This window comes from Podarcis melisellensis (assembly GCF_964234715.1).
Source record: "Podarcis melisellensis genome assembly, chromosome: 8".
Classification (NCBI taxonomy): Eukaryota; Metazoa; Chordata; class Lepidosauria; order Squamata; family Lacertidae; genus Podarcis; species Podarcis melisellensis.
This window is the reverse complement of record NC_138540.1, coordinates 66,177,300-66,189,621: the sequence shown is the minus strand read 5'-3', so window position 1 is coordinate 66,189,621 and position 12,322 is coordinate 66,177,300. Positions and strand designations below refer to the sequence as shown.

Genomic DNA, 12,322 nt, shown 5'->3' with positions numbered 1-12,322 from the left:
AGCTTTAAAAAGTGGCTGGATGAGCACCGGAGGCGGTTGCCAAAGGACAAGATGGCACCCTGGATGAGCCTTTTCTTAACTCAGTTGACCTTCATTGCTGCATCTATAAAGGGAGGCTTGGCAGAGGACCCAGAACCTAGCTGCTGTGCACGTGAGTGTGACTTGGAAGGGGGCAAGAGATGTTCGTGGAAATGGCAAATGCTCAGCAGCAGCCTTCATTGGGCTCTTCTGTGATGACAGAAGCTGCTTTAAACCAAGACAGACCATTGGTCCATCTAACTCAGTCTTGTTTTCAAAGATGTTCTATGGGGGTTCAGGCAGGGAGTCTCTCCTAGCCACACCTGGAGATGGTGGAGACTGAACCTGGGACCTTTTGCATGCAAAGCAGGTGCTGCCCCACTGAGCTACATTCTTTCCTTAGCCGATTTATCTGAGGACTGGTAATGGGGTGATTTCCATCCCCATCAGTCTCTCTGTATAGATAGCACTGTGTTTTGTGTGTAGGTGCACGTGTGTGCATGCACACAGCACTGCAAAATGAGTGAGAGTGCAAAGAAACTTTGCTTGGTGGTGGTGGATGGACCAGATTCTTGAGCTGGGGGTTGGCTACCCCTTTACTTCTCCAGAGTGAATAGCCAGCAACCAGTCTTGCTAACATGGTTCAGAATCCTTATCTCCAGAGCATCTTTAATTCCATTGTTTTGCATGGGCACAGCCCTGATGCTAGAATGCTGCAGGCTGAGGTCTGGCACATCCTTAATTGCCCTGGGTGGGGCTAGCTAAGATGCGCTGGCTCTGCCCAGTGATTCACCAGGATCTGCCCACTGGGCATATCTAGAAGTGTCCCTAAATTCATCTGTCACACACTGAAGGGTATGATCTCAACAAGGCTTGTTTGACATGTCAGAGTCCATTTGCAGTGACTTCGCCAAAATTAAAACTAGCAGTGCCTGTCAATTGCCCTGTAGCTGAGGCAGTAGTGTTGTGGTCAGCTGACAAGCTTTTGGGATGGAATTGATGAGCCCTCATAAATAAAAATTATATTATTACCTGTACATCACCCTGAGATCCTAGGTTGGGTTGCTACAATTTAAAACACAGCATAGAATCAGCGAATTGTACGGGTGGAATTCCAAAACCCAGGATGCACAAACAGATAATTCTGGGATATTGTATGATTATCTGAATGATACCAACACAGTATTTTTTTAAAAAGGAAGTTACCAAAAAAAATACAATCATTAAAAGAGGTTGGATCCTGAAAATATGCTTCTCCCATGTGAAATTTGCCTCTCCAGCATTCCCCCAAAGCTGTGTAGTGACTGCAACTCTGTGGAGAGAGAGTTCCACAACTTGGGGGCTGTGACATCATGCCTTCTCCTGGGCAGCCACCCCTCAGCTTTTGAGGGCGGTGGAACAAGAAAGAGGGGACCCTCTGCTGATCTTAAATACCCAGGGAGGTCTGTAGTGAAGAAGGCGGTTTTTCAGGCATTTGTGGCCTGATTCGTTTAGGGCTTTAAACGCTAACACCTTGCATTGGTCCTGTAAAACAAAAGCATCTAGCCCGAAACTGAATTTCAGTGCATAGGTACAGCCAAGGACACCTGCACCTGAATAACAAAGAGATGCTGTATTAGGCAACACCCCCCCCCCACCAGTCCTGTCTTGCACCTTTCTTGAGAGCTTTGGCCTGGCTGAAAAGTGTACTTCAAGATAAGTACCCATTGGCCTGGATCAAGAGGGATCTGTGAGCATGTGTACAAAGTAGCTACCCTACAAAGGTACAATTCACATTCATTGCTCTGCCCACCCCTGAAATGTGGCCCCTAGCAGGTTAACTTGAAGGGAAAGTGGCTCTCAAGTTGTGCTGGAGTATAGGGGCAGTTCTGACCTTGAATGGCTCCTGTTCTTGAATGCACAGCATCCTGCCGGGAAACAGAAAACTTCGCCTTGTGACTGTCAAGTTCTCAGAAAGCTGTGCAAAGCTTGTTTGAATCACTGCATCATTTTTGTTTTCCAGAGCTAAAAGGGCTGTCTGAGTGTGGGCCAGACAAGAAATTCTTTTTCCAAGGCCAGCCTGGGACTCCTGGGATCCCTGGCATACCGGGAACAATTGGATCACCTGGAGCTAAGGGAGATCCTGGTCCTCTGGGGCCCCCTGGTAAGAGGACCCCATCAATATCCAAGTGGAGAAGGCCACTGGCCCTTGCATGTCCCAATTGCAGTGTTGCTATTGTTTGCATTTCTATCCCACCTCTTTCTCTCCAAGGTGCTAAAGGTGGCATCCCTGTTTCTCCCCCACCTCTTTTATTCCCCACATTAACCTTGTGAAATAAATTAGGCTGAGAGGCACTGACTGCCCAAAAGGTCACCCAGTGGGCATGGTGAAATGGGGATTTCAACTGTGGTCGCCCGGGTTCTAGATTGGCACTCCAACCACTAAACCTCACAGATGTATAACCAGCTGGACTCTTCTGTTGTTTATGCTTAGCACAGGCACCATCAAAAGTAGCACCCCTCAAAAGATGGGGCACACCAGTTAGACTAAACCCTTCTGTAGCGATAATTTCCCCTTTACAGAATTTCTTGCTTCAAAATGAACTCAGAAGGGCTCATTTACCCTCCTCTGCTCGATCTCAGTGTGGGGTTGTTGGGTGGCCAATGCTGTGCCCTCCTGATCTTGTTTGACTCCCAACTCCGATATGCGGGGAGATAACGCATCTCTGCTGGGAGGGGATTCCAACAGTTAGGGAGCCGTGACTGAGAAGGCCCTGCTATGAGTCACTGTGACACGAGCCACAGTTAAAGGCGGAACCAGTGCTTTTTTCTGGGGGTACACAGGGGTACGCATACCCCTAAACATTTTGTGAATCTAAGTTTGGCCTCATTGAGGGGCAGTATTTCAATAGGAGTAGGAAAATGAGAGTACCCCTAAACATTTTTTTAGAAAACAGCACTGGGTGGAACTATTAGCAGGGCAGATCTCAAAACTAGGACTGGTATATTCCTGGGAGAGGCGCTACTTCAAGTATGCTTGGCCCCCAATTAATCTAGAGCTTTTTCATTCCTGCTGATCTTTATATGAGCTACTATTTAAGAACTGATGCCTGAGTTTGCTTTCCACCCCCTCTTCCTTCCTCCCTCCTGTTTTCCTTTTGTGTCGCCTCTTTTAGGGTGTGAGCTGAGCCTGTGAGCAGAGACTGTGTTGTTTTAGCTGATTGTGTGAAAGCTGCTCTGGGAGACTTTTCAACTGAAGAGCAGGTTTAAAATGCTCCACTTAAATACTGTACAGAGATAAAACCCTTCTCTTTCATTCAGGTGAGAAGGGCTCCCCTGGAGAGCATGGAAAAGCTGGACCCAAAGGAGACAAAGGTACAAGAGGCGTTTCTTCAAATTCTGTGGATAGGATGTTAAGTGTAGGATAGGCCCTGGTTTGTTTTTTTCCTTTACAAAATTGATGGTGGTTGTGTGTGTGCATGCGCCCTTGATTAGGACTGCAGCACAAGGTGGAGAGGGATTTAACCCTTCACCATAACCATGGTTCTAGTCTGCATTGGACTTGCTGTTTTTTTCTTTGGTATAAATGGGAATTTCACTCTCCATGCAGACAGCATGAACAGGGAGAGAGATCCAGATCAGGACTGTCAAGGGGTTCAAGAACCTTGACAGAACCTGAGAAGAGCCTGTCAGGTCAGGCCAATGGCCCATCTAGTCCAGCACCCTGTTCTCTCAGTGGCCACCAAGGTGCTTGTGGGAAACCCAGTGGCTTCTGGGAACTGCCATTCAAAAGCATCACTGCTTCTAAAGTGATGGACTGGCCAAGTTATCATCAGCTCAATGCTAGGTTTAAGATAGATTTTAAAAGAGAGAGTTTTGCAGACCAGAGATCACAATTCGAAAGGGATTTATTAGGTTCCAAGGTTAAAATTATTTCTAAAATGTACAAATTATTACTTGAGTGGGAGACAAAGGAGGAGTTGGTCAAGTCATCTATGATTAGTTGGGCTAGGGATGTGGGACACAATATTGATTTAAACTTATGGGAACATCTATGGCCAAACAACTTGAAATTTCCTTCATGCTATACTTTAAAGGAAAACAATCTAAAGATGGTTCACAGGTGGTACCTAGCACCAAATAGGTTGGCAAAGATGTTTAAATCACAGAGTGATAAATGCTGGAAGTGTAAAAAAACACAAAAAACAGTAGGAACAAGTTACCACATGTGGTGGTCTTACAGTGTGATTAAAGAATATTGGGAAACAATTTATAACGAGCTCAAAAAAATGTTTACAAGATCCTTCCCTTCCTCCTGGGCATAACAACATCTGAAGCCCCAGAGAATCAAATGAGTCTGTTGCCATATGCTACCACCGCTGCTCAGATTTTACTGGCACAAAAGTGGAAAACGGACGCAGCGCCAACAAAAGATGAGTGGCATCACAAATGGTTGGAGTTGGCAGCTATTCTACAAATAGAATAAGAAATAGAGTTGACAAAAAACTTAAGGAAGAATGGAAGTTATATATAGAATATATGAAAAACCATTATAACAAGATAGTTAACCTAGCAGGGTGTGAGCAGTTATAGCAGCGTAAGTTATAACAAGAGGTAAAGAGAAGAAGAGTGAAATATTTAGATAAACAAGAAGACGAGGTGGGGAAAGGATTAGAATTTCTTTTAAAGCCTTCCAGCCCTGTGGTGGTCCCAATCTAAACTGTTCACAGGCCTGCACTTATTTACTAAAGAAAGTGGGTGCAGCAGGATCCACTAGCACACAAGGACCAATCACGTGCTGAATGTCACATCCTGATTTTAAGATTCTTTTCACATGTGAACTTGTTTTTATATCTGGAACCGTTTTTAATTGTTGTTATTGTTTGTGCTTTTGCTGTGAAATTGCTTTGAGATACCTTATGGGAAGCGATTCATAAATGGCAGTAAATAAATAAATGGGCTCGCCTTTGCAGGTGACATTAAGCCAAACCATGGTTTAGCCAAACGCATGAATGTGTTGTTTCTCAGGAGAAGATTGTGCCTCCCTGCTCCTTTAAACTCAGCACAGCACAACCAAGGTCTAAGGCAAGGTCTGGCTTAGCATGTGGTCTGAAGCCAGGGTTGTGGTTAAACTCTTTCCTTTACTGCATTTGAAGTGAGTGCTAGCTACATGGGACCCTCACACTGACCTCACTAACCAAAGGCTGTTTGTTTTCCACCCCCTATAGGAGAAGCTTGTGCTTCGGACTGTGGAGGCAGCTCCCAGCAACAAGGTAGAGCCTTTCCTCATCCAAGCCACGATTATGCCCTATCTGCACAATGCATTTAAAGCAGGATCACACCACCATAAACAGAATCCTGAAACTGTAGTTTGCTCAAGGTGCTGAAAGTTGTTAGGAGACCCTTATTCCCCTCAGAGAGCTACAGTTCCCAGAGTTCCCTAGGAAGATGGGTTTATTGCTATACCACTCTGAGAATTGTAGCTCTGTGAGGGGAATAGGGGCCTCCTAACAACAACAATAGTCATTGCTGATTGACTTGTCCATACATCTTTCTGGTTGTTTGTTTTGCTATGCTTTCCCAGTGCCACATTGTAGCGGCACTCATGAGTTGAAGCTCAACAAAACCAGTACAGAAAATAAACCAGTACATTCACAGAATTGGTACTGAAAGCAGGATTCTGTTTTACTGCCCTGATCCCATCATGAATGTAAATCACCATTAACTGACAATGCAAAGTTTGTAAGGAAGGGCTTTGTGCCCTTAATAGAAAATACTGGGCCTGTAGGAACAAATAGTCAGACCTGGGATAAGGCAGCTTCCTACATTCCTAATTTGTGCACAGGCCATAATTCATAACACCTGCTTTGCATGTGAAAAGTCCCAGGTTCAGTCCCTGGCATCTCTACGTAAGCCTGGAAAAGACACTTTTTCCAGAAAAGAGCATATGCTAGTCACTGTAGATCAGCCTCCAACAACCTGGTGCCTTTCAAATGTTTTGGACTACTGTTCCCCCATCATCTCTGATCATACATATACCATCGTGGCAGAGGCTGATGGAAGTTGGTCCAAACTATCTGGTGGGTACCAGGTTGGAGATGGGTGATGTAGAAAATACTGAACTACATGGACCAATGGTCTGATTTGCTTCAAAGAATTTTGGGCACTGTAGTTGACCCCTTGCAGAGTAACAATACCCAGCAGCCCTTAACAGAAGACAGTGTCCAGAATTATTTGAGGGAAATAATGTGCTTTGAATGTGCTGCAAGGTAGAGTGTGTATGCAGCCTAGGTGTGCATACATGCATGCCTACCCACACAATCCATATAGTGGCAATTAGCCTTTGAGATTACAAGATAGCAGCTATTCACATCTCTTCAGTGGTAGTTAAGCACAAGTCAGTGAAAGGGATCTGCTCATCAGATGGCTTGTCGGCCTGACATAAATCTCCTTGTTTTTTGATAAAGAGATTGATAAAAACTCCATTACTCAGAAACCGGAATAATTTTTACTAGGAATGGTTTCAGATAATATTCCCAAAAACAAAACTAGGCTATTTATGTATGCAATGTCAGCAGCAAGGGTTATAGTGGCAAAACACTGGAAAGATAAAAATACACCCACTAAAGAGGAATGGGTAGTCAAATTGTGCGAGTACTTGGAGCTCGCAAAGCTGACAGATGCAATAAGAGATAAACCTAAAAAATTGGTGAAAGGAGAATGGGAATGTTTAAATAATTACTTAGGGGACAAGGGCTCAGCAAGAAAGATCTGGCTATGTTTAGAATGATGCCGCATAGAGAAATGTTCCCTGATACCAAGATGAGGGATTCCTTTGGAATGCAGATAGAGACAATTGATAAGAATAATGATCTGTTGTGAGCTTGACGGAAGCGTACAATAGATGAGCCTTCCTGCTTTGGCTCATCTTCCTTTTTCTTTTTCTTTTTTTCTATTTTTCTTTTCTTTTATCTTTTCCATAGTTGCTTATGTTCTGTGTCATGTACTTTGATATTTTTTGTCGTTTTAAAAGTTTTTTTCCATTACTATTAAGGAATTTTCCTTTGTAATTTTGGTTGTCTATATTTATATGTACCTGTTTAAAGCAAAATAAAAGTTATTAAAAAAACCTCCTTGTTTTTTGAGAAGGCCCAAGAGCCAAGAACTGCAAAGAGCTTCTAGACCAGGGCGAAACCCTAAGTGGGTGGTACACCGTCTTCCCCACAGCTAAGAAAACACTGGCTGTCTTCTGCGACATGGAGACTGATGGAGGAGGCTGGCTGGTGAGTCTTGCTGCCCCTGTGCAACCTGCCTGATAGCTCTAAAACAGGCATCCCCAAACTTGGCCCTCCAGCTGTTTTGGGACACCTTCCCATCACCCCTAGCTAACAGGACCCGTGGTCAGGGATGATGGGAATTGCAGTCCCAAAACAGCTGGAGGGCTGAGTTTGGGGGTGCCTGCTCTAAAACAAGCCCTTCAAATGTTGCTGGACTACAATTCCCATCATACATCCATCATTTTATCTGCGTGCTGCCTTTCCAATGTTCAAACCATGCTGAAGGCAGCTTACAACATGAAAGTAATTACATAATTACAAATATAACAAAAGTAGTCATCAACAATAAATAGAGCATCTTGAAGTACACAAATTGAAACAATCTCCACATAAACCATAAGATCTAAAAAACAAAGATACAAATATATCAATAACAGCAACAAACCCTCCACAACAACCCTCCTAAACAATATCCCAGCCCAAGAGCCTGTTTTTAACCTTTTGAAGCTGGAGTCAGTCAGGGCCCCCCTCTCCCAGGCCAAGTGGAAAAGGTCTTCTAGGACTCATAACCAAGGTGGGTCCTGATTGTTGGCTACGCTGGCTGGGGCTGATGGGATTTGGAGTCCAACAACACCAGGAAGGCCACAGATGCCCCATCCCTGCTCTAGAAAGAAGAGTATGACCATGGTGCTCACACTGTGCCTGAGGAATCTATGTCATTTCCATTGGGCGCTTAGAACAATTCTGGCAATAGATGCTTGTTAAACATGAACAGCAGTAAAACTGTATGGCATCTCACTATACTGAATGCAATAAGATGGGTCACTGGGGATTAAATTGGTCTTCTGTCTTCACTTTCATCACTGGCCAAAGAGATGTCACAGAAAAAGCTGGGCTTTTTGGTGGTATTGCTATTGTAGTTAAGGGCTGAGTGATTCTGGAGATAAGCCCATTCCTGTCACGACTGAAGGTCACCAATAGCTGCCCTCCTCCATGTACATGTATTTATTTATTAGTGCTTTACGAAGGATAAAGCAACCCAACAAATCTACCTTACACTACATAGGAGGTCTACAGAGATATTCATGGATGGAACTCACATTCCAAACTGTGAGACGCTCTAGGGTGGGAACAGGGAACCTCCAGCCCAGAGACCGTCACACATCCCACTCACTGCCTAAGGTGAAATATGAATGTGCCACCATGTCACCTCCCTCCCCCTTACCTGAAAAGCTGAAGAGACAAGATCTCACCTGAAAGCAGCACTATGTCTGGCAGCAGCAGAGGGGTGCCTGCAGGGGCACTGCCTCCTCGGCTTCCACCACCAAGGCGGCTGCTTCACCTTGCCTCATGGGCAGGCTGCCTCTACTCTAGCCTGAAGGCCAAATGTGGCCTTCCGTGCCTCTCCATTTGGCACTCAGAACTGTCCCCGAGCCACACCTACCCACCAGCACTAATAACAATACAAAATGAACACCTGAGGTAGAGACCTTTCCATCCATCTAGAAAGGCTTGTAAAAGAAAAAAAGGCTTCGATTGTTTCTGGAAAGTACTATTTCAAGAGAAAGCTTGGCCTGTCATCTTCCCAGGTGTTCCAGAGGAGACAGGATGGATCAGTAGATTTCTATCGTGGCTGGGAGTCCTACAAGAGGGGGTTTGGGAACCGAGCATCTGAGTTCTGGCTGGGCAACGACAACATCCATGTTCTCACTAGTTCGGGTAAGGCAGTTTTTGTTTCCAGTTGCTGACTGGAGTATAGAACTCACGTGCCTTAGCATCTCCTGTGAGAAGAACCCATATTTACAAAAAGGCTCCCTTTTGCTACAGGTATTCCTGTCCTCTCTCGACTCCGATAACCCTATTCGGGTGCTTCTAGACTGACTAAGGGGTGGGATTCAATCACATCCTAGCAAATTCAGGTTGCATAATAATAGATGATTGGGAGGGCTTCTGCAACAAACCCACTTCATGCTTCCAGTGACTTTTTGTGTTTCTGATTAGGGGCACACCAACTGAGGATTGATGCCGAGGATTTTGCCAAAGTCAGAACTTTTGCCCTGTATACAAGCTTCAAAGTCCTGAGTGAAAATGACAACTACACATTGACCCTGGGCTCTTACTCCAGTGGTGACATGGGTGAGTTACTGGGAGAACCACACTGGGTCTACTCAGCTAGTAAGATGGGCAAGTTCTTTCATCAATGGTCAAACATCTATCACGTTTATGCAAATTATTTTGACCTAGATACCATATTCCACAACAGTTTATCCTCCAGTGCTATGTAAGACTGTATCTAAGCTATTGGTTCTACCTCCGACCCATGTCTCAGTAGTTTTGTGTATATAATCAGAGTCTCTGTCACTCCCTCTTAATAATGAGCTCAGCAAAGGTGGATCAAGGGGAACATGACTGGTTCAGTTGCACGGGGCACAGAGCTTTTGGGGCACTGCAGCAGGCAACATATCTATTAAGTCCAATGGAAGGCAAGAGGTGTAGGGGGCGGATTTTGGTGATCACCAGGTGCCTTGAATTGTTAAAAAATAGAAAACTGAGGAGAGGTTGCATTGGCCTGTTACAATTTATTTTACAGTCTCCCAGAGGGAGGCGTGGCTGGCTACCTGGGACCCCGAAATAGAAGCACTCCTGTTACAGAATGAGGATGTACTGCAACAATTTGTTGCAGATCCCACCTGTGCCTTTGTGAATTTGTATAAAAAAGAAGCCTTCCTTATGTATGCCAAGTAAATTCAAGACCTGCCTTTACATTCCACCTCCCCAGGAGATTCTCTATCTGTGCACGACAACATGCCATTTTCAACACGGGACAAAGATAATGACAACAGCGTCTCCAGCTGCGCAGAAGTCTACACGGGTGCATGGTGGTATGGGGACTGTCATCATTCTAACCTCAATGGGCTCTATCTCAAAGGCGAACACAGCTCTTATGCCAATGGCATCAACTGGGCTGCTGGGAAGGGTTATCATTATTCTTATAAATATGTGGACATGAAAATAAGACCAGAGTAGTTAGTGAAGAAAATGTCTAGTGTAGGCTGGGTGCTTTACAGCAGAGGGCCGGGGCACTACTTCAGCTTCAATCTCTCGTGCATTCTCCAATTTTAACCTGTGAGGCAGCCTGAATTAGGAGACATCTCCACAAAGATGACACCTGACTTATCCTCCTTGCCCCAGTCTTGATCCAATAAGGTTATCAGTAAGGACTACGGGAGCAGGCACCTTCTGTAGCCTTAAGTCAGGGATAGGGAAGGTGTGACTCTCCAGATGTGGTTGGGATTCCAAATTCCCTCCTATCAGCCTCAGCCAGCAGTCAAGGATGGTGGTTGAGGTCTAGTGACAGCTGGAGGGCCATTTTCCTCATCCCAGTCCTGCCAAACAATCTTTAACTGCAAACAACCACACATAGTCCTACTTTATATTAGCTCCTGAATCTACCCCTTCTGCAGAACAGCCCTTCCCCATGCATCCAATAGCTGATGTAGGTGGAAGATTTGGATACAAGAACTTGATTTAAAGTAGGCCACGTTACTGAGGATCTTGGTACAAGAAACTACTGTATACGGATTGTGATCAATGCACTGACGGCTATTTCTGATAACTCATAGCAGGCCAGCCTAAGATAGAACTGGTATAGTTGTGTGCTCACACACATATTTTTTAAGTCTTAATAAGCGCCTATCTCCTATGTTTCTTCACCACTTAACAAACCCAAACTTAAAAGCCATGACTTCATATGGAAAATGAGACATAGAGTCATACCTCTATATTGCAACCAGCCTTTATCTAGATATCCCCTACATCCCTAGGCAGGATAGGAGCTGCCTTCAAGAGCTCTTACAGGCTCAACCCTGTCAAAGTATGGTCCACAAACAAGAAATGCTGACTAGCTGGCAATTCAGAACGTATATTGCTTCTCAGGTTTGACTTTTGGCTGGAGAATGCCTTAGAATTTTTGCAGCTAGCTTGACAGAAGCAGTTATGGGGACAGCTGTTGCTTTCGGGGACTGATGTAGCTTTTAATTATTAATATTATTTGTATAAGTATGTTAGCCTGCTCAACCTGTACATGAGAAACAAATAAACAGATCTTAAACAGACATGATAAAGTCTCTAGAACTCTTTCCAAAGATGATGATAATTCTTTAGGCTGCCCTTGGAATTTAAAGGAGTATAAAAAATACTATAATCATTCCCTACCCCGTACCATACCTGACCCTATAAAGTTACGTCTCCTACATTTAGGAGGAGAGGGTGTAGTGGCCTTACATAATTTTGTGAGAAAATATTGGTAACAAATCTTGGGGAAGGGGGACAACATGATTTTGCATCACTTGTAGAGCATGGCATTTGATACAAAATTAGCCGTTGGTAGTTTGGATTTCCATTAACATCCACATAGACAACATACCCCGTAGGAAACACCAGAGGTAAAATACACAGTCAGATATAATACCCTTATCCATTCCATATCAAAAATGAAAATAATATTGCCAATATCATAATGCCATTACACAAATCTATGGTGCAACCACATCTGAAATACTGTGTAGTTCTCGCCTGAAGAAGGGTGGTATTATTAGAGAGTTGGAAAAGATTCAGTAAAGGGCAAAAGATCAAGGAGTGGAGCAACTCTCCCATGAGGAAAGGTTGTGGCGTTTGGGACTTTTTAATTTAGAAAAAAGATGAGCTGTAGGTGACAAAACAGAAGCTCAAAAACTGATGCATGGCATGGAGAAACAGTAGAACTTGCAAGGTGTCCTATGAACCTGAATGCGGAAGGATTCGAGACATATAATAAAGTGGTGTACGAAGTTGTTTAAACTCTGGAAAACTCGCTCGTCAGAGAAAGCAGTGATCGCCACCAACTTGGGGTGGCCTTTAAAAGAGGATTGGATAAATTCGTGGCAGCCAGGACGGCTACCTATGCATCAGAGGCAGTGGGGCTTCTGGATGCCTGTTCCTCCTCGAGGCATCTGCGTGGCCACTGCGAGAACAGGACGCAACCCTCTGCAAAGGGGACCATAACAATT

General features: G+C 44.4%; 1 protein-coding gene across 4 annotated transcripts; it reads left to right on the top strand.

Moving 5' to 3' along the window:
• Positions 1-17: 17 nt before the first annotated feature.
• Positions 18-11,389, top strand: LOC309375236 (veficolin-1-like). Of its 4 annotated transcripts, none has more exons than XM_081920832.1 (8): positions 18-151; positions 2,021-2,161; positions 3,319-3,372; positions 5,226-5,270; positions 7,147-7,280; positions 8,864-8,993; positions 9,276-9,410; positions 10,054-11,389. In XM_081920832.1, exons 1-8 carry the CDS (start codon positions 52-54, stop codon positions 10,299-10,301), a joined length of 987 nt encoding a protein of 328 aa, XP_081776958.1. In that variant the 5' UTR covers positions 18-51; the 3' UTR covers positions 10,302-11,389. The 4 variants fall into 4 exon arrangements, with proteins under 4 accessions (XP_081776958.1, XP_081776957.1, XP_081776959.1 ...); XM_081920831.1 differs by having other exon boundaries at positions 7,144-7,280; XM_081920833.1 differs by lacking the exon at positions 10,054-11,389 and adding an exon at positions 9,865-10,047 and having other exon boundaries at positions 7,144-7,280.
• The last annotated feature ends 933 nt before the right edge of the window (positions 11,390-12,322 follow it).

Coding starts and splice junctions, on each gene's coding strand:
- LOC309375236 (XM_081920831.1), top strand. CDS start 52: ATGGCACCCTGGATGAGCCTTTTCTTAACTCAGTTGACCTTCATTGCT. Junction 3,373..5,225: donor TGGACCCAAAGGAGACAAAG/GTACAAGAGGCG, acceptor CACCCCCTATAG/GAGAAGCTTGTGCTTCGGAC. Junction 7,281..8,863: donor CTGATGGAGGAGGCTGGCTG/GTGAGTCTTGCT, acceptor TCATCTTCCCAG/GTGTTCCAGAGGAGACAGGA.